Source organism: Bubalus kerabau, chromosome 13 (assembly GCF_029407905.1).
Source record: "Bubalus kerabau isolate K-KA32 ecotype Philippines breed swamp buffalo chromosome 13, PCC_UOA_SB_1v2, whole genome shotgun sequence".
Classification (NCBI taxonomy): domain Eukaryota; kingdom Metazoa; phylum Chordata; class Mammalia; order Artiodactyla; family Bovidae; genus Bubalus; species Bubalus kerabau.
In genome coordinates, this window is record NC_073636.1 from 75,370,661 (window position 1) to 75,395,513 (window position 24,853).

At 49.0% G+C, this 24,853-nt stretch overlaps 4 protein-coding genes across 7 annotated transcripts in view; 2 read left to right on the forward strand and 2 right to left on the reverse strand.

Moving 5' to 3' along the window:
- ZSWIM3 (zinc finger SWIM-type containing 3) overlaps positions 1 to 14,857 on the forward strand; it is a 17,969-nt gene extending 3,112 nt beyond the window's left edge. Inside the window, exon 2 of the mRNA XM_055545133.1 lies at positions 12,921 to 14,857. Coding sequence (XP_055401108.1) covers positions 12,921 to 14,844 — 1,924 coding nt within the window. The 3' untranslated portion in view covers positions 14,845 to 14,857. The remainder of the gene's footprint in view (positions 1 to 12,920) is intronic.
- A 1,466-nt stretch (positions 14,858 to 16,323) lies between these two features.
- ZSWIM1 (zinc finger SWIM-type containing 1) lies at positions 16,324 to 18,893 on the forward strand. 4 transcript variants are annotated; one of them, XM_055545138.1, is made up of 2 exons: positions 16,324 to 16,445; positions 17,377 to 18,893. In XM_055545138.1, exon 2 carries the CDS (start codon positions 17,523 to 17,525, stop codon positions 18,891 to 18,893), a length of 1,371 nt encoding a protein of 456 aa, XP_055401113.1. In that variant the 5' UTR covers positions 16,324 to 16,445; positions 17,377 to 17,522. The 4 variants fall into 4 exon arrangements, with proteins under 4 accessions (XP_055401113.1, XP_055401112.1, XP_055401114.1 ...); XM_055545137.1 differs by lacking the exon at positions 16,324 to 16,445 and adding an exon at positions 16,486 to 16,606; XM_055545139.1 differs by lacking the exon at positions 16,324 to 16,445 and adding an exon at positions 16,567 to 16,704.
- SPATA25 (spermatogenesis associated 25) lies at positions 17,967 to 22,219 on the reverse strand. Its single transcript, XM_055545150.1, has 2 exons — positions 21,141 to 22,219; positions 17,967 to 20,764 (listed from the first exon to the last, which is right to left on the reverse strand). Exons 1-2 carry the CDS (start codon positions 21,193 to 21,195, stop codon positions 20,163 to 20,165), a joined length of 657 nt encoding a protein of 218 aa, XP_055401125.1. The 5' UTR covers positions 21,196 to 22,219; the 3' UTR covers positions 17,967 to 20,162.
- A 134-nt stretch (positions 22,220 to 22,353) lies between these two features.
- Positions 22,354 to 24,849, reverse strand: NEURL2 (neuralized E3 ubiquitin protein ligase 2). Its single transcript, XM_055545149.1, has 2 exons — positions 23,788 to 24,849; positions 22,354 to 22,588 (listed from the first exon to the last, which is right to left on the reverse strand). Exons 1-2 carry the CDS (start codon positions 24,527 to 24,529, stop codon positions 22,473 to 22,475), a joined length of 858 nt encoding a protein of 285 aa, XP_055401124.1. The 5' UTR covers positions 24,530 to 24,849; the 3' UTR covers positions 22,354 to 22,472.
- Between the last annotated feature and the right edge of the window lie 4 nt (positions 24,850 to 24,853).

Consider the following 24,853-nt stretch of genomic DNA (forward strand, 5'->3'; position numbering starts at 1 on the left):
ACCCCTCATAAATGCAACTAGACACCCTTCGGGGGATCACCTCCAGGGTCTAGCATAAGGCTTGTCCCACAGCAGGGCTTAAGTAACCGTTGAATGAATGAGTCATCGAATATTAAATGTATAACTCAGTGAAACTGGTGCTACAGGGACTCAGAGAAAAGTCACAGTGGGCTGGGGAAGTAAGAGAGACAAGGAGGCTTGAGCTGGGCCCTCAGAGACAGGGAGGTGTCAGGAGGTGTATTTTCTATCTGCTGCTGTAACAAATTACCCACAAACTCAGTGATGAAAGCAACACAAATTTAGTAGCTTATCCTTCTGTAGGGTAGAAGTCAGGCACAGATCTGAGTGGGCTAAAACCAAGGCATCAGCAGAGTTGTATTTCTTTCTGGAGCCCCTGTACATGCGTGCTAAGTCACTTCAGTCGTGTCTGACTCTTCGTGACTCTATGGACTGTAGCCCTCCAGGCTCCTCTGTCCATGGGATTCTCCGGGCAAGAATACTGGAGTGGATTGTCATGTCCTCCGGGGGATCTTCCTTACCCAGGGATCTAACCCAAGTCTCCTGAGGCTCCTGCTTTGCAGGTGGCTTCTTTACCTCTGAGCCACTGGGGAAGCCCCTGGAGTCCCTATAAGAGAATCCATTTTCAAGCCTTCCAGCTTCTAGAAGTTGTCCACATTCCTTGACCCATGGTCCCCTTCCTCCATCTTCAAACCAGCAGTGGCTGGTGTAGTCCTCGCATCATATCACTCTGACCCTGCTTTGTTCCATCTCCTTCTCTGGTGCCCCTTCTGCCTCCCTCTTCCATTTTTTAGGATCCTGTGGTTATATTAGGCCCGCCCAGATAATCTAGGATAATTTCCCTTTTAAAAAATCAGGTAATTAGTAACCTTGATTCCATCTGCAATCTTAATTCTGCTTTGCCATCTAACCCAACATATTGACAAAGTTTAGAGATGAGGCAGTTGGCATCTTCAGGGGCCCATCTGCCTATCACAGGGGGTTAACATGCTGCCGGGAGAAGTGGTGTGTGAGCCGGTGCATATGCTGTACCTGGAAGGCAGTGAGGAGACACACTTGACTAGAAGGGAGATTTATGCTGGAGCAGTACCAGAAATAATGGCAGGGACTTAGCTAACAGAGGTGCAGATTAGTTTCATTTATTTTTGCAGGTTGAACAGTTTTTTAAATGAATTTGTTTTTGAGTGGTCAATATAGTCATCTAATTTTTTTAAAATTTCAAATTACATCAAAGTTTGCAAAAGGCAGTGTCCCTTCCAGTATGTTATCTAGAGACAACTCTTATCTTCCTGACATACTCTGAGCTTGAAAAAATATATCTTGTGTGTACATATGCACCTTTAAAAAACACACACACAGGTGACTGACTCTTTTTTTTTTTTTTGGGCGGCAATGTACCACATGTGGAATCTTAGTTCCTTAACCAGGGACCGAACTTGGGGCCCCCTGCATTGGAGTCTTAACCGCTGGACCCTTGGGGAAGTCCCTTGCATACTACTTTTACATACCATTCTGTACCTTGTTTTTCTCACTTATCAATGTATTTTGGAGATTACTCCACATCACTCCATTGTATGAGCCATTTAATTCTTTGATTTTGGCGATTGTCAACTGAAAACTTACTCCATGCTAGTGTCTGGAAAGAGTGTTGAAAAACATAAGTTGAGTCCCTGCCTTCATAGAGCTTGCCCTTCAGTCAGGGAAACAAATATTAAACTCTAATTGCAGAAATAACAATTTCCTTAAAAGAGTGGTAAGAGGGAATTCCCTGGCTGTCCAGTGGTTAGGACTCTAATTTCACTACCAAAGGCCCAGGTTCCCTCTCTGGTCAGCCTCAAAGCCAATCAGTCAATCAATAAATAAAATAGTAGTAAGAGTCTAGGAAAGACTGGTAGTAAGAGCCAAAGGAAAAGTCTAGGGTGCCATGTGGGGAATGGCAAGGGACTTTAATCTTGTACGTAGTGTGGGTGTTGGCTGACACTTGATGCCAGTGCAGGCTCTTGGGAGGAGAAAACAGCTATCCCTGATATTTTGTGGAAGTAAGTTTACAAAGCACATTCACCTCCTTACCTGACTTGGCCCTCTGAATCCCCTTGTCAGAAGTAGGTTTCACTCCCATTAAATGAGTTAATACATGTAAAGTGTTTATCACAAGGCCCACTACACAGAAAATATTCCATAAATATTATTGCCTTTATAATAATGTTATTGTGCAGATGGGGGAAATGGCCAGGAGAAGTTGAATGCTCAGTTCAGTTCAGTTCAGTCGCTCAGTCGTGTCCGACTCTTTGCGATCCCATGAATCACAGCACGCTAGGTCTCCCTGTCCATCACCATCTCCCAGAGTTCACTCAAACTCATGTCCATTGAGTCAGTGATGCCATCCAGCCATCTCATCCTCTGTTGTCCCCTTTTCCTCCTGCCCCCAATCCCTCCCAGCATCAGAGTCTTTTCCAATAAGTCAACTCTTCTCATGAGGTGGCCAAAGTACTGGAGTTTCAGCTTTAGCATCATTCCTTCCAAAAAACACCCAGGGCTGATCTCCTTTAGAATGGACTGGTTGGATCTCCTTGCAGTCCAAGGGACTCTCAAGAGTCTTCTCCAACACCACAGTTCAAAAGCATCAATTCTTCGGCGCTCAGCCTTCTTCACAGTCCAACTCTCACATCCATATATGACCACTGGAAAAACCATAGCCTTGACTAGACAGACCTTTGTTGGCAAAGTAATGTCTCTGCTTTTCAATATGCTATCTAGGTTGGTCATAACTTTCCTTCCAAGGAGTAAGTGTCTTTTAATTTCATGGCTGCAGTCACCATCTGCAGTGATTTTGGAGCCCCAAAAAATAAAGTCAGCCACTGCTTCCACTGTTTCCCCATCTATTTCCCATGAAGTGATGGGACCAGATGCCCTGATCTTCGTTTTCTGAATGTTGGCCTTTAAGCCAACTTTTTCACTCCTCTTTCACTTTCATCAAGAGGCTTTTTCGTTCCTCTTCACTTTCTGCCATAAGGGTGGTGTCATCTGCATATCTGAGGTTACTGATATTTCTCCCGACAATCTTGATTCCAGCTTGTGCTTCTTCCAGCCCAGTGTTTCTCATGATGTACTCTGCATATAAGTTAAATAAGCAGGGTTAAGAGGACTAAAAGTTCTACCTCTCTGCTTTACATTAAGGCTCCTAGTTTCATTATGTAACTCTTTGAAGGCGGTTACCCCTTAGCTCCTCTGTTCTTGGGCAAAAGGGACAGAAGGTAGATAGAGTCAAGGCAGGCAAGGAGCAGAGGCCTGGGTAGTCAAGACTTGGAAGAGGAAAATAAGATTCAGTAGCAAAAACCACCCCCAGCCCCAAAACCACCTGGTGAGAGCCAGGGAAGTCTGAATTTGGGGTACAGTTGCAGTCAAGGAAAATAAGAATATGCAGAAAGGAGCGAGCAAGTCGGAGCAGAGAGTGGGGTAAGATTTCTTTCTTTTTTCTTTTCTGGCCGCACCATGCAGCATGTGGGATCTTAGTTCCCCAACCAGGAGTTGAACCTGCGCGCCCTGCATTGGAAGTGCAGAGTCTTAACTACTGGATTGCCAGAGAAGTCAGAAGGTTTTCAGAAGTTGTAAGAAAGCATCAAGGTGTTAGAACTGAAGATCAGACCCATCCTGTTTATTGCCACAGCTCGAAGCTCCCTCCCCAACCACTGGGTTGTAACAGCATCCTGGTATTGATTCAGTCAACAAACTTCTAGTGAGAGGTAAAAAGGTTTACCCCTGCAGGCTTGAGCTAGGATAAAAAGATTGAGTGAACTGTGGTCTCTACCCTTGAGGATAATCATATGCCAGAGCTAGTTTGGGAGGAAGTGAATTCTGAGGAGCTCAGGCCTTCAGCAGAGAGGGAGTGACTGCTTGTTGGGGTGTTGTAAAGGGTGTTCTTGGAGCTTGTGTTGGATACTGGCTCTGTGCCAGAGTGCACTGAGTTGGGCTTTTTGAGTGATGTATGGACCTGTGGGACGAGCACTTCTTTTGTGGGACTGGAGGGCAGGTGGGGGAAATGCTTTCAGGGAGTAATTTAGCAGAGCAGTGTTTCCTGCAACCAGATAGACAGGTCAGGCGAGATGATTTTAAGTGTTTATGTTAATATCTAAACATAAAGGTCCTTATTAAATAAAGTGAGCTGATTTAAAGAAAACCATTTGAAAATACTGATACAAAGGTTATAGAAATGGCTATGGCAGATGGAAAGGGGGTCGGTGATTCCTTGAAGTTCAGGAAAAGCTGGCATATCTGTTAAAAGTGAGAGCTCTGAAGTCAGAAAGACAGGCTTTAACTCTGACCCGGGGCAAGACTTTTAATTTCCATGACACAGTTTCATCCTCTGCAAAATGAGGAGGATGTGGTGAAGATTACATAAAATACATGTAGTGGTTTAAAAGTGAAGTCGCTCAGTCGTTTGCGACCCCATGGACTGTAGCCTACCAGGCTCCTCCATCCATGGGATTTTCCCATGGATGGCAAGAGTACTGGAGTGGGTTGCCATTGCCTTTTCCAGAGTATCTTCCTGACCCAGGGATCAAACTCAGGTCTCCCGCATTGTAAGCAAGACGCTCTTGCTAGTGGTTTAAGCACAGTAATATTTGCCAAAGTCATAGTTATAGTACATGACAGAAAATGGTAGGTATTTTTAAAAGAGTCAGAGAATTGTGTTGTGGGAGTTATTACTAAATGACCCAAAATCCCAATCAATTGGGAGATTCTGTGATTTTTACACCCAGTTTCCCTTCCCATACTTTTATGTATGGCTGTTACGTGTGTTTTTATTTTTGTTATGTCTTTGGGGGATTGATAGTCTTCAAACATTCTGTGAAGTGTTCTGTTGTCTCTCTCCATTGCTGTTCAGTCTAATAGCTACCTTTTTTGAATACTGGAACACGTTCCCAAAAAAGTGTTCAAAAAAGGTAGCTATTAGATTGAAGACTATCGACCTCAACATGAATCAGTCATAGGTATACATATACATATATGCCCTCCCTTTTGAACCTCCCTCCTCTGCTAAGGGTTTTAGTTTTATTTAATCCCCATCACACCCTTTGAACTAAGCCTTTGTTATCTGAGTTTTCATTTTCCACATATCCCTGGTGACTCAGACAGTAAAGTGTCTGCCTACAATGCGGGAGACCCGGGTTCGATCCCTGGGTTGGGAAGATCCCCTGAAGAAAGAAATGGCAACCCACTCCAGTACTATTGCCTGGAAAATCCCATGGGCAGAGGAGCCTGGTAGGCTATAGTCCATGGGATTGCAAAGAGTCAGACATAAATGAGCGACTTCACTTTCTTTCTTTTCTAGTCACAAGGCTGTGTGGGAAAACAAAAATCATGCTAACAAACTAGCCACTTTTAAAATTAGTACTACTTAGTCATTCCTTCTTGCTTGTCTCCACCAATTCCACCAACATCTTTGGTAGTCAGTTTCTGGCTAATGAATAGATGAGGTAAACCTCAGGATAATAACAGTGCAAATAAAATTGATTGCAAACTGAAATAGCAAGAGCTATGGTACTTGGTGAAGTCCCTATCATGAAGTCTCTATCATGAAGAGTCATGATAGAGGAATCCTTACATTCCCCACAGCCTTATACCAGACAGACAGAGAAGGAAAATCAAGGACAGTGATTGAAATACAGACTTGAAAAGCAAAGGATTTGCAGAGCAAAAAATTAAGTTAGGCCCTTGGGAAACATGATAAAGCACAGGAATATTTTGGTAAAACTGACCTTTATATATTGCAAAGGTGAGCTAGGAAAGTATAAGTATAAGAGTGTTTGGGGGAAATACATCAGGGAAAAAAATTGATTCTTCAAGTGGTTCTTTGATTATTTTAAGAATTGGCAGACAGCCACAATTATAGCCTGTTGTTCAGTTGCTAAGTTCTGTCCAGCTCTTTGCAACCCCATGGACTGCAGCACATCAGGCTTCTCTCTCCTTCACTATCTCCCAGAGTTTGCTCAAATTCATGTCCATTGAGTTGGTGATGTTATCAAACCATCTCATCTTCTGCCACCCTCTTCTTTTGCCCTCAATCTTTCCCAGCATCAGGGCCTTTTCCAATAAGTCAGCTCTTCACATCAGGTGGCCAAAGTATTAGGGCTTCAACTTCAGCATCAGTCCTTCCAATGAATATTCAGGGTTGGTTTCCTTTAAGATTGACTGGTTTGATCTCTTTGGCAGTCCAAGGGACTCTCAAGAGTCTTCTCTAGCGCCACAATTTTAAAGCATCAGTTCTTCAGTGTTCAGTCTTCTTTATAGTTCAACTCTCACATCTCTACATGACTTAAATTTCATTACATATAATATTTTCATAATTTTCATCACATTTTTTAAAGATCTGCTCAAATCTTTTTTTCTACTATTTTCTGTAAAACAGGGATTCTGAAAATGTATTTTGGGCTGCAATTAATTGAAAATCCTGACTCAAAATGCCTTATTTCTTAGCCCAGAGAAGGTGATTGTTTCAGTGGCTCAGGCTTTTCCTTTCTTTCCACTCTCCATCTTCAGGTCTCAGCTTTGTCCTCAGAGTGTCTCGCCACATGGCACATATGTAGGAGTCACATTCAGAAGAAAAAGCCTGCCTTGGTTTCTTACAGACCTCCTATCATGTTTCTTTGCAGAATTGGGCCGGTATCCATGGTCATTCTTAACAAGATTACTTTAATTGGCTTAGACCAGCCCTGAAGCACTTAGCTGTGTGGGGAGGAATGACAACCTGAATGAAACTGGCCGGAAGGAAGGAAGGAGGGGGATGGGGGATGTTGGATTAATTACCAACCAATCATGCCTTTTTTTTTTTAATTGAAGAATAGTTGAGGGAACTCCCTGGTGGTACAGTGGCTAAGATGGTTAGGACATGGGGTTTCATTACCATGGGCCCAGGTTTGATCCCTAGCCAGAGAACTAAGATCCCATGAGCCTCAAGACGTTGCCAAAAAAAAAAAAGGAAAGAATAGTCACTGTACTACGTAAGTTACAGGTGTACAGTATAGTGATTCACAATTTTCAAAGATTTTATCCCATTATTTTTATAAAATATTGTCTATATTCCCCATGTTGTACAGCATATCCTTATAGCTTATTTTATACCTAAATAGTTTGTACCTCTTAGTCCCCTACCCCATCCTGCCCCTCCCCCCTTGCCTCTTCCCACTGTTAACCATTAGCTTGTTCCCTGTATCTGTGAGTCCGCTTCTTTTTTGTTATATTCTCTGCTGCTGCTTAGTCGCTTAAGTCGTGTCCGGCTCTGTGTGACCCCATAGATGGCAGCCCACCAGGCTCCTCTGTCCCTGGGATTCTCCAGGCAAGAATACTGGAGTGGGGTGCCATTGCCTTCTCCAGTTATATTCTCTAGTTTGTTATATTTTTTAGATCCCACATATAGGTGATATCATATTGTAAATTATCTTTCTCTGCCACAGCCTTTTAAACAAATTCATTTTTGTGCATGCTAAATCACTTCAGTCGTGTCCGACTCTGTGCAACCCTATGGACTGTATAGCCCACCAAGCTCCTCTGTCCATGACATTCTCCAGGCAAGAATACTGGAGTGGGTTGCCATGCCCTCCTCCAGGGAATCTTCCCAACCCAGGGAACAAACTTGAGTCTCTGACATCTCCTGCATTGGCAGGCAGGTTCTTTACCACTAGCGCCACTGGGAAGCCTGAATTCACTTTTAGTTGTAGTGATTATTCTTGGATCAGGTACTGATTATTCAGAGACCAGTGCTCTGGTTATTTCTGTATTTATAGATTTGGAGGCTGAGAGGAAATGAAGTGACTTGTTCACTTTCACACAGCTAAGTGGCAAAGCTGGAAATTCAACTCAGATCTTCTGAGTCTTGTTCCTAACTCAGATTATGTTGTCTAAAATGGGTTGACTTCACCTGTAAAAATTCTGTTCATTGCTTGAGGTACAGTTTACACGCAGCAAGGACACAAATCTCATGTGAAATTAATCAAAAGCTTTAGATCTGCTCCAATCCCCATAGTCAGGGGGAATTAGTCTTTATTCAGTTATAAGTGTGTTGCTCGTACCTCTGTTTAACCTTTCACTTAGTTCTGACTTTACCGATCATCTGTGTACTCATCTCCCTGCTCAACAGACTTTGACAGTAGAGCCTAATTTGTCTCCATCACCTTCTGAGCAACTAGTATAGTGTTTGGTACATAATAGACTTAGTACATGTTTGAAATTAAACAAAGGACTTGTCCAAAGTAACAGTTCATAGTAGTGCTGGGCCAGAAGCCAAGCCACCTGACAGAACTCTCCTGGCGATCGTCCTAATGTGCTGCTCACACTGTAAGATGAATTTCTGTCATGCAGTCGCTCATTCAGTGTGTGTGTTCTGAGCACCTACTCTGTGCCAGGTGCAGTACCAGGCGCTGGGAGTACACTGGGGGCACAGTCCAGTTAGAGGAAAATAAACACCTACAGAGCAGATTTGGCTGACTTCCTTCCTTCAGGTCCTGGCTGAGCATGCTGGGATAGAAGCACTAAGGGGGATTCAGAAGTATAAAACCCTATCCCTGTCTTGAAGAGAGTCTATGCCTTCACTTGGGAGATAGAAATAAATGTAGATTAAAATTACTACAGTGCTCCAAGAATTCTTCCAAAAGACTTGTGTATTTCAATGTGTGTAAGTTACAGCTCAATACCAAAGATTAAGGGAAGCAGGAAAAAATGACAAAGGCTTTAACCTAGTGCCCCTGAAGTTTGAAGTGCTTGATGCCAACAAGCACAGTATGTTTAGAGATCTTTAAGGACATTATTGAACCTGAATAAAATATTGAGGGTCAAGTTGAGGAAGATAAAAATGAGAATTCAGAAGGAGAAATATTTTGGAAGAAGACGGGCAACATAATGGTTAACTACATAGACTGTAGCCAAGCAGACTTAGTTCAAATCCCAGATTCTCCAGTTTTAGCCAGAGGATTAAATCCCAGATTCTCATGCTCAAGAACCTCTTTAAGCCTGTTGCCCCATCTGTAAAATGTGGATGGTAGAACCCTTTTATTAGAATGAAATGATGCATATAAGGGGTTTACATGGAACTTGGCATATAGTAATCCTTATACATGCAATAGTAGGAGAAATGAATTTAAAAAACTTAACATATTGGATATAAACCTGGAGAAGGAGGAATTAAAAAGAATGCTGATGTCTCCACAGGGAGGTGCAGTCGTTAATGAACCAGAAAAGGGGGAAAGAGTTTTATGCTTGGCACTCACCAGTGTCTTTTTTTTTCTTTTTTTGACTAGGCTAACAAGCATGGGTTATGAGCACATAAAGTCAATACAATGTGATGAGCTAAGATCTATGCCAAGATGTTGAGCCAGCGGAAGGGTAGGGCCCATCCTGAGGGCTTGGGGGAGGCCTCCTAGGAAAGAAGGTAGTTGCATGTAATCCTGAAGGATGAGTAAGCTCTGAGATGAAGACAGGTGGGTAGGGCATACCAGACAGAGAGACAACACGAGCAAAAGTGAAGAGGTGAGACACAGTGTAGGGGACCCTGGAAGCAGTTGGTCTTTCTCAGTTCAGTTCAGTTCAGTCGCTCAGTCCTGTCCGACTCTTCGCAACCCCATGAATCGTCGCACGCCAGGCCTCCCTGTCCATCACCAACTCCCGGAGGTCACTTAGACTCACGTCCATCGAGTCGGTGATGCCATCCAGCCATCTCATCCTCTCTCGTTCCCTTCTCCTCCTGCCCCCAATCCCTCCCAGCATCAGAGTCTTTTCCAATGAGTCAACTCTTTGCATGAGGTGGCCAAAGTACTGGAGTTTCAGCCTTAGCATCATTCCTTCCAAAGAAATCCCAGGGCTTATCTTCAGAATGGACTGGTTGGATCTCCTTGCAGTCCAAGGGGCTCTCAAGAGGCTTCTCCAACACCACGGTTCAAAAGCATCAATCCTTCGGCACTCAGCCTTCTTCACAGTCCAACTCTCACATCCATACATGACCACTGGAAAAACCATAGCCTTGACTAGACAGACCTTTGTTGGCAAAGTAATGTCTCTGCTTTTCAATATGCTATCTAGGTTGGTCATAACTTTTCTTCCAAGAAATAAGCATCTTTTAATTTCATGGCTGGAGTCACCATCTGCAGTGATTTTGGAGCTCAGAAAAATAAAGTCTGACACTGTTTCCACTGTTTCCCCATCTATTTCCCATGAAGTGATGGGACCAGATGCCATGATCTTCATTTTCTGAATGTTGAGTTTTAAGCCAACTTTTTCACTCTCCATTTTCCCCTTCATCAAGAGGCTTTTTAGTTCCTTTTCACTTTCTGCCATAAGGGTGGTGTCATCTGCATATCTGAGGTTATTGATATTTCTCCAGGAAATCTTGATTCCAGCTTGTGCTTCTTCCAGCCCAGCATTTCTCATGATGTACTCTACATGTAAGTTAAATAAGCAGGGTGACAATATACAGCCTTGACGTACTCCTTTTCCTATTTGGAACCAGTCTGTTCTTCCATGTCCAGTTCTAACTGTTGCTTCCTGACCTGCATATAGGTTTCTCAAGAGGCAGGTCAGGTGGTCTGGTATTCCCATCTCTTTCAGAATTTTCCACAGTTTATTGTGATTTACACAAAGGCTTTGGCATAGTCAATAAAGCAGAAATAGATGTTTTTCTGGAACTCTTGCTTTTTTGATGATCCAGCGGATGTTGGCAATTTGATCTCTGGTTCCTCTGCCTTTTCTAAAACCAGCTTGAACATCTGGAAGTTCACAGTTCACGTATTGCTGAAGACTGACTTGGATAATTTTGAGCATTACTTTACTAGCATGTGAGATGAGTGCAATTGTGCGGTAGTTTGAGCATTCTTTGGCATTGCCTTTCTTTGGTATTGGAATGAAAACCGACCTTTTCCTGTCCTGTGGCCACTGCTGAGTTTTCCAAATTTGCTGGCATATTGAGTGCGGCACTTTCACAGCATCATCTTTCAGGATTTGAAATAGCTCAACTGGAATTCCATCACCTCCACTAGCTTTGTTCGTAGTGTTGCTTTCTAAGGCCCACTTGACTTCACATTCCAGAATGTCTGGCTCTAGGTCAATGATCACACCATCGTGATTATCTGGGTCGTGAAGATCTTTTTTGTACAGTTCTTCTGTGTATTCTTTCCACCTCTTCTTAATATCTTCTGGTCTTTCTAGGGTACAATAAAACAAGATGGTGGGGGCAGTGGAAAACAGGCAGGAGATCAGGCGGAGGCTGTCCCGCGGTCACAGCCTGCTGGCCTTGCCGTACCACCGGGCCGCTCCCTGAGCCAGGGATGACGTGGCCGCCCCGCTGCTGTGCACACAACAGGTGCAGGCATTTTCAGCCTCAGGCCCCTCCACCCTGTAATTTCAAGCCTGACATCCTATTTCTCTAAGCTTGCCCCACAGGGTGAGCAAACAGGACCAGCTGGATTAGAGTGTTTGGAACAGGTTGCTGAGATGCCAGCGTTGTGTCATGTCATGCCAGAGGCTGAGATTTTTTTTCCCCTTCATTACTCTTTGGGTTGGGACCTCTCTGAGGAGGCAGGGGTGTGACCTGCCCCACCCACCTGCGGTCCCTGAGTCATTCAGCCAGCCCATCTTTGACAAGCATCTGCTGAAAGAATAGCATTTGTGCTAGGTGCTTAGAATATGCTGAGGGTTGATTTACTCTTGACACTTGAAAACAGCCCCATCCAATTGGAAAAGTACTGCGTAAACGCCCAAGAATAGGTCACAAGGCTTAGGAGCTGTAATAACAGTAGATGACTCCTATTTAGAATGAATAAAAGGCTGAACCAGGCTCTGGGCTAAATATTATGTCTGTGGCTTATTTAAATCTCGTAACAACCCTATTTAGTTTTATTTTATGATGTTAAGGAAACTACATACAGAGAGTTGAAGTAACTTGCCCAGGGTCAAACAGCGGCTGAGTGGTAGAAGTGAAGTGAAGTCGCTCAGTCGTGTCCGACTCTTAGCGACCCCATGGACTGCAGCCCACCAGGGTCCTCCGTCCATGGGATTTTCCAGGCAAGAGCACTGGAGTGGGTGCCACTGCCTTCTGGATTCAAATCCAGGAGTCAGCCTCCAGCCTCCCCACCGCGTCACCCGTACTGCTACCCAGAAAATCTGCTAAGCCTTTTGTTTCAAATAAATGCTATGAATCTTAAGTAAGGAGCAATTACTGTGGCTTGAGGGCATCCATAAAGGTTTCCTGGAGAAGGTAGGACCTAATTTGGGCCTCAAAGATAGAAAGGAGGGAGAGAACAGATATTCAGTTTAATTACCAGTCTCCTTTGAGAAGGCACTTTCAGCCTAGAACGGCAAAGCTAGCAGAATCCCAGGGATCATCTAGCCTCAGGGTTCTCGCTCTCTCAGGATGTAGACATTTTTCTTTAAGTCGAAGACGAACTCAGATCTTTCCTCTTAGAGAGGAAGCCCAGATCTACCCTAACCCCTGAGACCTCTTTTATTTTTGCTGCCTGGAGGAGGAGGCAGAGAAGACAATGGCTCCCTGAGGGCAGGAATGAAAGACACTTTAGACAGCAGGTAACTAGTTCTGCTGTTGCTGTTCATCTATTTCCCCGTATATCTTTGCCTCAGATTGACAACTACAGATGGGAAAATGAGAGTAAGTAAAAGGAGTTGGAGCTTAGAACTTCTGTAGATGCAAATGAAGGGTGTTTTAATTGGATGGGGTCTTGAAGAAAGACCTGACTACTTTGGGACTGGAGCGTGAACATGAATCTTTCTCTCCCATATCCTATACCACACTGTGGTCTCCAGGAAATGTATCAGGCACTGTGAGTCCCTACAGGGCCTAGACTTGTAAGAGAAAACTGGGTGGTCAGCACCTGTTTCACTGTTGCTTCTGCCTTCCCTAGATATGTGCAGGTGAAATTTGTCTGTATTCGGACCCAGTCAAACAGGAAGAGAGCAGCAGAAGCAGACATGTGCCCAGCATACTTGCTTCTGCGGTACAATGAGAAACTGGATAGACTGTTCATCAGTGAACTCAACACACAGCATATACACACTGACCCCAAAACCACTGGTCCTAGAGACGACGCCACCGGCAAATCTCAGAAGAAACTCCCGTCTGCACAGCCCGCGGTCAACAAAGACCTTGGCACAGCTGCAAAGTCCCCAGTTGAACCATTGTTTTGCTTAGACGAGGTCCAGATACCCGCCAAGCCAGAGCAGGAGGACATCGCTCCTTCTGACCTGGCCAAGATAGCCAAAGTGATGAAGAACTTTCTTAAGGTGGACGTGGGTTCCATGGCCTCCTTCAGTGTGGGCAGCAGCCAAGACCTGGACCGGCTCAGTTTCCAGAGCAGCAAGATGAGCGATCTGTTTGTCCGCTTCCCAGAGAATCTCTTGCTGCACCGGGTGGAGAACGCTCAGGGCCACATCCTGTACGCTTTCCTGGTGGAGAGCAAGGAGCGAGAGGGGCGGGTGGTGCACTTCGCGGTGCTCAAGGCCGAGACAGCCACCTCCGTGGCCAAGATGCTAAGCATCTTTACGGAGTTCAACTCAGATTGGCCCAAGGTCAAGGTGGTCTTCGTGGACCCGTCCTTCCCTCACCGAGCCATCCTGCAGGAGGTCTTCCCTGGTGCCCGCACCCTCCTCTCCATCTATCACACAACCCGACTCTTGGAGAAGAAGCTGCATCGTAGTTCTGCAGATCCGTCCTTTAAACGGCTCATGAAGGAAGCCCTGCGGGAGGCCGTGTTTGTCACCTCCAAGACCAGCCTGCAAAATCTCTGCCAGATGTCCCGGGCCCTGCTCGACGAGCAGCTCTTCAGCTTCCTGCAGGCCCACTGGTTCTCCTGTGAACTGCTGTGGTACATGCACGTCAGGAAGGGCCTGCACGCCTGTAGCACCTACATGGACAGCCTGGACGTCGTCACCAGCAAGGTGTCGAGCCTCTTTCGGGAGCAGCAGTCCCTGCTGGACTGCATCCTCCGCTTTGTGGATTACATAGACTTCTTTAACACCAAAGGCATGAAGAACTTTCCCACCGCTCCCCCCAAGTTAAAGAGAGCCCGGTCAGCAAACACGGCCCCCAAGTCCAAGAAGCCTTCTGGCATCTGCGGAGGGAGCCTCAGCAGGCCCCCCGTGCAGGAGGCCAAGCCAGAGCAGGTGCAGGGGCCGCCACGGCAGCCTCCCCAGGGGCAGCCCTCGCAGGGCGGCATGCTGGCCTCCTTACGCCAGAGCGGCTCCGACCTGGCCTACAAGCTGTGCCACAATGAGTGGGTGGTGGTGCAGAGCTCCACGCACCTGGTGGACGTGGCTGGCTGCGCTGTGGACGTGCAGCTGCTCGAGGACTCCCACCAGGTGAGCAAAGACGGCTGCAGCTGCAGCTGCTACTTTCAGCAGCGGTACCACCTGCCATGCCGGCACATCCTGGCGCTGCTGCACACCAGCCAGAGGCCCGTGAGCGAAGCCATGGTGTGCCGCCGGTGGCAGAAGAGGTACCAGCACCTCCTCGGGCCCTGCGGGGAGCTCCGGGACCCCATTCTGATCCCAGCAGATGCAGGCCAGCCAGGGGAGCCGGGACGGAACGACATGATTCAGGACCTAAGCAGGGAGCTTGCAAATCTGCTGATGCAGAGTGAGGGACCAGAGCTGGAGGAGCGCTGCTCCACGCTGCGCAAGATTGTGGACATCTGGGCGGCCCCCCGCCAGCCTCCTGAGCCCAGTCAGCGGCCGAGGGACTTCAGGGATGTGGGCTGCCTCCCTTTCCTCTGGGGAAAGCAGGAGGAAGGGGAGGGAGCGGCCCCTGCTGGCGCCACCATTCATGGCTGAAGCGCGTGCACTGGCACGCTAGGCCGCCAGCCCCTCTCCCTAGCAGTCCAAGGGCTCAAAGTGGGCAGGACATGCTCGGGGTCAGCGTTTTAACCAACGTCTTTCTAGGTAGGGTTAGGAAAATGGTTCCAAGAGAAAGAAACCCTACTGTGTGACAGTCCTTTGAATCTGCCCCATTTCTGCCCTGCCTTTGGTTTTCCTTGGGAGCCTCATTCATTGTTCAAGGCCAAAGTTATTTCCATGCAGAAAGGTCAGTCCTCTTTCTCCCTCAGCCCCTGAGATCAGACCTAACTAACTTTACAGAGATGATAACCCAGCCCCAGGATAGGGGGAGATAAAACAGATCTGGTTTCAGGGACTATATGGAAGGAGTGTACTACTTGGTTGTTGCTGCTCTTTACAAAGAATTTGTTTGTACCTATTTTTACTCATATTAAAGTTTTGTTTTGTTTCTGTTCTTTAAATAAAAGCAAATAAGCAAGAGAAATGCGTTCTGCCTGAACAGGGAAGGAATCTGGGTGTTGTGCAGCCAGAGTCCAGTGCCTCAAATTCAATGATTAGCGATCCTCCCCTTGCTTCATCCTCTTCCTGCAACCGAGTCTTCAACATTGACTTCAGGCTGCCTCATATTCTAGCCCAAAGAAGCCAAATAGATTGGGAGGGAAAAACCTGGGTCCAAGACTTGACTGCCCTCAACTTGCTGGGCGACTGTGCACAAGTCCTAAATTTGACCCCAGTTTCCTCATCTGCAAAAACGAATCCATTGGCATGTTCTAATTCCAGTTTCACTTCTAGATTCAATGGAGATTTAAGCATCAACACAGACTTTTGTTGCTGTTGCTAGTTTGTAACCTTAGTCACCTAAAGCCTGGTAGCTTCCCAGCTTTCGAAGAACCATCTTCAACGGAACTGAGGTCAAAAGATGGTAGTGAATCCTGCTTCTTGCACTAGTTCATGATGACCTTAACAGTCACAACACTATTCTGGATCTCGCCTGGAAAATACTGGAGGGGTTGGGCTGAGCAATACCCAAGCTCAGCTCTCTCAAGAAGATCTCAATCTCCTCAATTCCGAGAGTTGGGCCCCTCTGACCCTTGTTGGAGAAGCAAAATTTGAGACCAGGGCCTCAGACTCCCCATAAGACAGAGGACAGAGTACAATCACACAGGCACCACTTCCTACCCACCTCGAGCTTTGGAATTTGACCAGAAAAGACAAAAAAAAATTTTTTGAAACACTGCTATTTATTTCCTTTTTGTTTTTTGGCCTCTGAGGGAGTTTCCATAGTAACCCGCCCTTCCAGCCCTCTTCCCACATGTGTGGTTCCGCAGTTTCAGCTTCAGGGTTCCGACTCCAAAGGATGCTAGTGTCTTCAGGCTTTCATTGGTTGCCGCCCGCCGAGCCCCTCGTAACCCTGGTAACAGCGCCCGCCCACAAGTTGCCGGGCTATGATTGGTCGTTGCCACAAAGTCCTAAAGCGAATTCCTCAGGCCATTGGCCCGAGTCACGGGAAGCTGGCACCGCGGTTGGTGAGCCTAGAGGTCAGTCAGAGTCAGAGTCAGGGTCAAATAGGGAGAAATGGCGACGGAGCCAAGCTGTGGGTGAGTAATTCCTGAAGGGGTGGTGTGAGGCAGCTGGTGACCGTAGTCACCATGACACAGCCCCCAAAGGGGTGGGAGGTTGACTTCTCTTCTGGCTCTGGCCAGGCCCCGAATGCGAACGTCAGACATCCACATCCTGCCACCTGGGTTAGAGGTGAAAGGTCAGAGGCCGTATCCCCTCTCTGTCTCTGGTTTTTTACTGTGGCAAGCGGTCAGAATCCCGAGCCAAAGACAGCTTCCAACTACTTACTGAGTGATGGTAGGCAAGTCACTTAACTTATTTGAGCCTCAGTTTCTCATCTGTAAAATGGGGACAGTAACCGGTTTGAGGGGCTAAATAGAGGAAACATTTGAACAAAGTATTACAGTTAATCGAGGGATTAACGTAGAGGGAGGAAAAACTTATGAACACTTGTTAACCCCGTTTTCGGTTGAAGGGATTGAGGCTCAGAGGGATCACTGACTGGCCCAAGATCACACAGTAAGTCTGGAGCAATTGCTTCTCTTGTATATACCAGTACCAATGAAAGAATGGAGGCCAAGAAGTAAATACAAAGTGCTGTACAAATATTTTAAATATTTAAGGAGAATATTAAATATTCCTTCACACTCACTCAAATCTCCTGGCACCAGATCCTTCCATGCTGACTTCTTATCAATTAGCTCTCAGCTCCAAGTCATCCTCCCACCACCCAGAGAGGGCTTACTTGGCCACCTTGGCTAAGGCATCCTTCCCTCCTCCAGCCTACCCTTACCCCATTCTAGGGTCTTTATAAACTTCATTATCTGATACATCCTTGTTTGTTTACATGTTTATTGCATATCCCTCAGAACAGTGCTGATACATAGTTAAGGAATAAAGTATTGTCTGGGTGAATAATTGAAGAGCCAAACCCCTACTGGCTCCTTAAACTTCTTTTCTTCTCCATAGGCCCATCTTTGGATTAAGATCTGGGGTCTACAGCCTAGCCTCAAGCTTTGACTTAGTTGGAGCTTGAGAGAGTGGGAGCCTTCTGTTTGGCAGCCGCACAGAGCAAATATCTTGACCTTGGCATCGAGACATTTCCCATCTTCCCCATGGCGCTGACAGTGCTGAATGAGCTCCTGATTGAGGACCCAGGCCCACCTCTGCTGCTCTACCAGCTTAACAAGACTGCCCAGTTGGAGACCCTCAACTATCAGAGCTGCTATATGCAGAGGGTCTTTACCCATTTTCCCGAGATCTTATTTATCCACCGGACCTATAACCCGAGGGGTGAGGTGTTATACACCTTCCTGGTGGATGGACCCCGGGTGCCGCTGGAGGGTCATCTTTCCCGGGCAGTCTACTTTGCCATTCTTGCCAAGGAGGATGCTGAAGGCTTGGCCCATATGTTCCAGGTGTTCAAGAAGTTTAACCCAGCATGGGAGAAAGTCTGTACCATTCTGGTGGATCCCTACTTCCTCCTGCTGCCCACCCTCGCTATGGAGTTCCCCGCAGCTGAGGTCCTGCTCTCGGCCTTCCACATCTGTAAGTTCCTCCAGGGCAAGTTCTGTCAACTGGCCCTTGAGCAGCCGGTGGAGAGGCTGCTCCTGACCGCCCTGCGGAGCACCATGTGCTCGGCCACAGCCGGGAACCTGCGGAAGCTGTACGCGCTGCTGAACACCTGCATCCCGCCGGCCCAGCTGCCCGCGCTCCACTCACACTGGCTGCTCAACGACCGCATCTGGCTGGCCCACCGCTGGAGAAGCCAAGCCGAGAGCAGCCGCTATTTTCAGGGCCTGGAGGTCACCACCCGCCTCCTCAGCCAGTTCTTTGGCACCACCCCAGTGGTGGAAAAAGGCATGAGCGCCCTGCTGCAGTACCTGCAGCAGAACTCGGGAGACAAGGTGAGTTTCAACCTGGGCCCGAGTCCCCCGAACCATTACACCCCCTTGGAGGGCAGTCCCAAAAGCCCCAAAGTGGAGCAGTTGGTGGAAGCCCGCATCCAGCACTCACTTAATGCCATCTGCACGGGGCCAGCCGCCCAGCTCTGCCTGGGCGAGCTTGCTGTGGTCCAGAAATCCATGCACCTCATCGGCTCCGGTTCCGAAAAGGTGAACATACAGATCCTGGAGGACACCCACAGGGTGCAGCCCCAGCCCCCAGCCAGCTGCAGCTGCTACTTCAACCAGGCCTTCCACCTGCCCTGCCGTCACATCCTGGCCATGCTCAGCGCCCACCGCCAGGAGCTCCAGCCCGACATGCTGCCTTCTGAGTGGACGGCAGACTGTGCCCCCAACCTCAGTGACATCCTGGGCAGCACATGGAGTGAGACCCTGGAGAAGCGCTTGGCTGTGGCTCTCCTCACAGAGGAGGTGAGTCAGCTCCTGCAGCATTGCAGCCAGGATGAGTTTGAACGGCGGTACAGCACCCTGAGGGAGCTGGCCGACAGCTGGATTGGCCCTTATGAGCAGGTACAACTCTGATTACCCATGATGCTTATCCTCGTGTATCACTTACATCCCCCTACACACACCCTTCCCCCAGTACTCACTGCTGTACTTCCTCAGACCCTCCTTCCAGGGAAGAAGCACAAGGGTCTTCTCTTCTGCAGCCCACTACCCATGTGTCTAGATTCCTAAAACAGGAGGCAGCAAAGCTGTCCTGTAAAGGGCCCGGTAGTCAGTATCCTAGACTTTGCTGGGCACTTACAGCCTGTTGTATATTCCTGCTTCTTTGTTGTGTGGGTTTTTTTTTTTTTTTCCCCTAACAACCTTTTCAAAAAGTAAAACCCATTCTTAGCTCAAGGGCCTTAACAGGTAATACGTGCTCTAGGATAAGAGATAAGACACCGAGTGAAGATGAAGATTAGGACTTGGTAAGAGCTTCCACAGTCATGAGACGACACCTTACCCACAGAGGAGAAGGCCCCCCAGAGGCTGAGAGCCTGGCTCTCAGCCTCACCACCTGCCAAGCTCCCCCCATCCTGAGGTTATTAAAGTGAATGTTGTCTGTTTTAGCACTTGTCTAGTTTTTTGTCTCATAGAAGGAAGTTTAGGAAATACTGGGTTGGCCAAAATGTTTGGGTTTTTCTGTGAGATGTTTGGAAAAACCCAAACGACCTTTTTGGCCACCCCAATACTATAGAACGACTAGACTCTATAGAGTCTGTCATTACGTTGCAAATTCTGGTTTCTTCCCTGTTTTCTGAGGCCTGGTGCTGCCTTTTACTTGTCCTGGGACTTGAGGCGAGTCACCTCTCTAAGCCACAATTCATTCACCTGTAAAAATGGAGCTTTCCCAGAGCACTGGTAAGATGAGAGGAGAATGGGAATGTGATGGGCTGATTCCCAGTGGGTGCTCAAATAAGAGTTAATGTTCCTTCCTTGCCTGTGGTCTCATCACCTGCCCTCAGCAGAGTGAGAAACAAAAGGCAGGAGAAGAGTGCACGTTGCCTAGGGCTTTGCCCAAGAATTCTGATGGGAATACCAAAACGGTACAAAAGAAGCCTCCACTCTCCAAGCAGGGCTGCCTACCTCAGTAATTCTCATTGTAACCACTCTGATCAAAGACCCATCTCCCAGCTTAATGGTTTCTTGGAACTTCCTGGAGTCTGGGCCCTGAATGGGTCAGTATTTGTCAGAGTGGCTCAGACCACCACCTTATTCCAGTCCCTGCCATAGGCACCACCAACCCTGCCTGCCCAAAAACCATACAGAGAAGCCACCCTCTGTGTCTGGTGCTATTTCATCCAGCTACAAGTAGGAGCCAGGAGGCTGGCCCCTCCGGGATCTTGCTAAGGCCATCGGCCCAGAGGCTATGTGGGTCTGCGCCTGCACCCACTGGGCCCCCTCCACAGCCCCCTCCGGCTCCGGATGGGCCATCATGAAAGCTTGAGCTGCCCGGATCAGGTCCTCCTCCCGCAGGCCTGGGACGGGCACGGTGGGGATGCCAGCAATCATCATGGCCAAGGTCAGGATGCAGATGTCGGGCTGGGAGGTGGCCTCCTTCCCCCCTGCTTCGGCGGGCATCAGCGGAGCCCCAGGTGACAGCCCACACAGCAGCAGGGGCGCAGGCCTGCTGGGGCCACCCAGCTGGGGGGCTCTGCTTCTGGAGCAGCCATCCTCCCGGCCCAGGTTCTCCGGCTGCCTCGCGGCGGGGAATTTGTGGCAGTACCAGTTGTACTCCTGCCTCGGTAGCTCCCAGCCAGTGCCCCCAGGGGCCGGGCCCCAGGCCTGGGCAACAGGTGTCACCTGCTCAGCTTTCTGGCTCAGTGGGCCTTGTCCACCAGAGGCTACCACCCCTGGCTCTATAGGACTATAGAGGCCAAGAGATGAGCCCGGAGAAGCGGCCCCACCTGCAGAGACAGGAATGGGATGGAGTGTTATTCTTGGTCTTGGAGGAGGAGGCCCTGAGGGGCAGGGCATAGGAGCAGAGCACTGGGATCGGGAGCAATTAAGACCAACCCAAGAGGGCAGTCTGGTGGTTGGGAACTGGGTTTTACTCATATCCACACCCCAAATCAGTCCCTAATGCAGGTAGGTGATGGAGCCGTGTTTGTGGAATGAATGAACAAGTGGTTGGCTCTTGGCAAGGACTTTGGTAATGGCTTTCTTCAAAGAGAACTGACTCCAGGGCAAGCCCAAAAATGCCCAGTAGAACCGCCACCTCCCCAGAGCAGGACTCAGGTTTTCAGGAAGTTGTATACCCCCCAGTTCCAAGAGCCCCCTCACCTTGGCCAGAAGATGGAAGACCTGGCTGAGTCTGTGGAGACATGAAATAGGACATGGCTGCCCCAAAGCCCCTGTTTGTGAGGGAACAGTCATCTGCCTCCTGTCCTACCTTCTCCACCCTTCTAGAATGTCACATCATAGTCATAGTATAGTGAAGTCGCTCAGTCGTGTCCGACACTTTACGACCCCGTGGACTGTAGCCTACCAGGCTTCTCCATCCATGGGATTCTCCAGGCAAGAATACTGGAGTGGGTTACCATTTCCTTCTCCAGGGGATCTTCCCGACCCAGGGATCGAACCCAGGTCTCCCACATTGGGGGCAGACGCTTTAACCTCTGAGCCACCAGGGAAGTCCCCTCATAGTCCTTCCCTTTTACACCTGGAACCCACCTCACAGGATTGATCTGTTCATTCTAGAATCTGCACATGGATGGCGCTAAAAGAGTGCTGGACCAGGAACTGGGCATTCTAGGTTCTTGCCTTTACCTTGGGCAAGTCACCTGGACAGTTCTGTTCCTTGATATCCTCATCTGTAAGATGGGGGAAATGACTGCCCACTACTTCACCAGAAGTTATGAAGGTTCAAATGAGATCATTTGTATGGAAGAAATGATCAGAGATGACAAAGGAGTCAGGTGCTTTGTGCCCTGTAGTGTGTGAGGAGGAAACACCCTGTATTCATTCATTTGCTGTGTGTCCTTGGACAAACACATTCCCATCTCTGGGCTTCCACTTCCCATCTGTGAAATGATGTAGTTGGTCTAGGGCATTGGTTCTCACCCCAGGCTGCACGTTAGATTCTCTTGGATTCTCTTGGAAGCTTTTAGAAATCCTGATACTCAGCCTTATTCTGGGGTTAACTAAATCAGAATCCCAGGGTCAGACCCAGTTAGCAGTATTTTTCAAATATTATTTGAAAATACAGGGAAATGTTTGAAAAGTTTGAGGGAAATGCTTCTTAACCCTGGCTATTCCTTAGTATCTCAAGGGGAACTTTTGCAAAAACAATGTCCTTTGACAAATCAAATGAGAATCTCTGGAGACAGGGCCTGGAGCACTGGCAATCTATCTTAGATCACGAGTAGTCAGGCTAGGAGTCACTGGTCTAGGTGATGTCGAAATGCTCTCTTTCTCTCACCTGCCCTGCTGAGCCCCAGTGATTCTAAAAGAAATGCCCCTCACAGACTTCAGGGGCAAGGAGACCCTCCAAGGATCAGTGGCAACATCGGCTGTGTTTATTTCCGTCCTGGCTGGCAGCAGCATGGCCAGCTTCAGGGCAGGCACACCTCTGGGGCCAGGATGCATGGCCCTGCTCCAGGGCGATGCAGGCCTTCACTCATACTTGCAGAAATCCTTAAGTCCTTTGGGCAAGTGGAGCCCATCAATGGCCAACCGGTGCACCACACTCCTCTGGATCACCAGGCGGCACAGGGTCTGCAGCGACGGCACTGTGGAGAGAAGGCTGTCTAAGGCAAAAGCAACCAGGGGTGGGGGGGACAGCGGGGAAGCCGAGGCCGGAACCCAGATCTAGGTCTTGGTCCCTTCACTCTCTGGCTAGGGGCTGTTTACATGATTGCGATAAGCACCTTCTGCACAGCACTTCCCCAACACTGCAGCTCTGTCTCCTTGATAACATCACCCTGCTCCCTTCCCCTCCCTTAGCAGCTTCTGGGGGCAGGGGTAGTGTCTGATAAACCTGCGCAACCCCAGCCTCCAGCACAGACCTGGCACAGAGAGGGTTCTCGTCTACTGAAATCATAAAATGTGAATTCGGATGTATGGATTCCCAGGCAGTTCAGTGGTAAAGAATCCACTTGCCAACGCAGGAACTGCAGAAGCTGTAGGTTCCATCCCTGGGTCAGGAAGATCCCCTGGAGGAAGGCATGGCAACCCACTCCAGTATTCTTGCCTGGAAAATCCCATGGACAGAGAAGCCTGGTGGGCTGCGGTCCATAGGGTGGCAAAGAGTCGGAGGCGACTGAGTGCACACGCACACACACGCTCAGATGTATAAATAAAGGGCTTAATGGTGCTATCATGAACCAGACCTCAGGATTCAGAAGCTCTCAGGAGTTGAGAGGTGATGCCTTTAAACTCTGTATACTCAAATTGATGAGTATTTGTCTAATAGACATAATTCTCAGAGGACCAAAATCTAAAATTGGTTTAGAATTCATGCCCTAGGTTAATACAGAAAATAATTGGCAAAGCTAGAAAGAGGATTTAGAGGACATCCTAATCGATCACAGCCAAGGTGGGTAAATTGAGGCCCAAAGCCAGGGGAACTGACTTGTCCAAGGCCACAGGCAGAGGCAGAATCTGAAGTCAGAAACCCCCCTCCACCTTTTTTTTTTTTTTTTTTTAATATTTATGTATTTATTTGGCTGTGCCAGGTCTTAGTTGCAGCACGCAAACTCCTAGCTGTGGCACGTGGGATCCAATTCCCTGACCAGGGATGGAATCCCAGTCCCCTGCATTGGGCCCAAGGAGTCCTAGCCACTGGACCACCAGGGAAGTCCCAGGTTCCCCAGCTTCTAAAGCAACGCTGGACAGACCAAGGCCTTGCCAGCTGGTTCAGAAGTCCTAGCAGGTTCCTGTCCCCACTGAGGGCCAGGAGGGGTCGCTGCCCAGAGGATGGGATACCTACAGCCATACTCCAGCTGGATCAAGCGCACGCTCTTGGTGGAGGCGAAGACGTCCACTACCGCGTAGAGGGGCTGGGTGGCTGGCAGCCCCCGGGCGCTGGGGCCCATGTCCTCGCCGTTGATGACGATATGCATGTCAGCCGTGCCGTCCGGGCGCGGGCAGAAGAGAACACCCAGGCGGCTGCGGCGCGCGGTCGGAGGCAGCACATTCAGCTCATAGAGCTGATCCAAGAGGTGACTGTACAAACCCGGCCGGCTGCGGCCGACCAGGCGATCGCGGGGAATACGAAACTGCTCGATGCAGAGATAGGGTTCCACCAGGAGGGCTGGGGGGCGACTCGGGGCCAGGGCCTCTGCCTCCGGCCGGCCCTCCCGGGGCACGCGGTTATGATGGCGCGTGATGGCGAAGACCCAGGTGTGCCCAAGGCTGACCAGGTCGGGTAGCGAAAACTCCGGCACGGCGGCCAGACTGGCGGGGTCCAGCGCGGTCAGGCCGAGGCGCAGGTGCCCGCACCAGCCCAGCTCTTTCTCCTCGATCTCCACCAGGAACACCTGGCCGGGGGCCAGCGGCTCGCGACTGAAGCACACACCGTGGGCGAAGCTCTCCACGCGTGTGGCCCGCGTCCCGGAAAGGTCCAGGCGGATGTTGGCACCGTGCACTGGGTGGAAGCGGGTGGGAGGGGGCTCGGGGCGCGCCGGTCCCCACGGAGCACCCAGCCCCACGGGGTCGGAGACAGCAGCCATCTCCCGGCCATGGGGCAGACCGGCGGGCGCCGGGGGCTATTTTGGGCAGCGGACTCAGATGGTGACCGCCGGGGGCGGTGGGGTGGTGTACCAAGTAAGGTATTGTCCTCCGCCCACCGACTCCCTTCCCGGAGGCTCTGCCCAGGGGTCCTAGCGCCGCTAGCTCGGCCATCCCGCCTCGAAGCGAGTCCCGGGAGGCTCGGGGGTCCCGGCCTTCCACGCTTGGGTCATCTGACCGCCGGCGCCCGGGATGCGACCTGCCGAACCCGCTGACCTTCGCCGAGGTGGAACCTCCGCCGCCCCCGTCCTGCCCCCCTGGGTCCG

Excerpts from the sequence above, each read along its gene's own strand:
- ZSWIM1 (XM_055545138.1), top strand. The coding sequence starts at position 17,523 with ATGGCGCTGACAGTGCTGAATGAGCTCCTGATTGAGGACCCAGGCCCA.
- NEURL2 (XM_055545149.1), bottom strand. The coding sequence starts at position 24,529 with ATGGCTGCTGTCTCCGACCCCGTGGGGCTGGGTGCTCCGTGGGGACCG. Across the intron at positions 22,589-23,787 it reads GATCCAGCTGGAGTATGGCT|TGCCGTCGCTGCAGACCCTG; the intron begins GTAGGTATCCCA and ends TTCTCTCCACAG.
- SPATA25 (XM_055545150.1), bottom strand. The coding sequence starts at position 21,195 with ATGTCCTATTTCATGTCTCCACAGACTCAGCCAGGTCTTCCATCTTCT. Across the intron at positions 20,765-21,140 it reads TCTTCCATCTTCTGGCCAAG|GTGGGGCCGCTTCTCCGGGC; the intron begins GTGAGGGGGCTC and ends CTGTCTCTGCAG.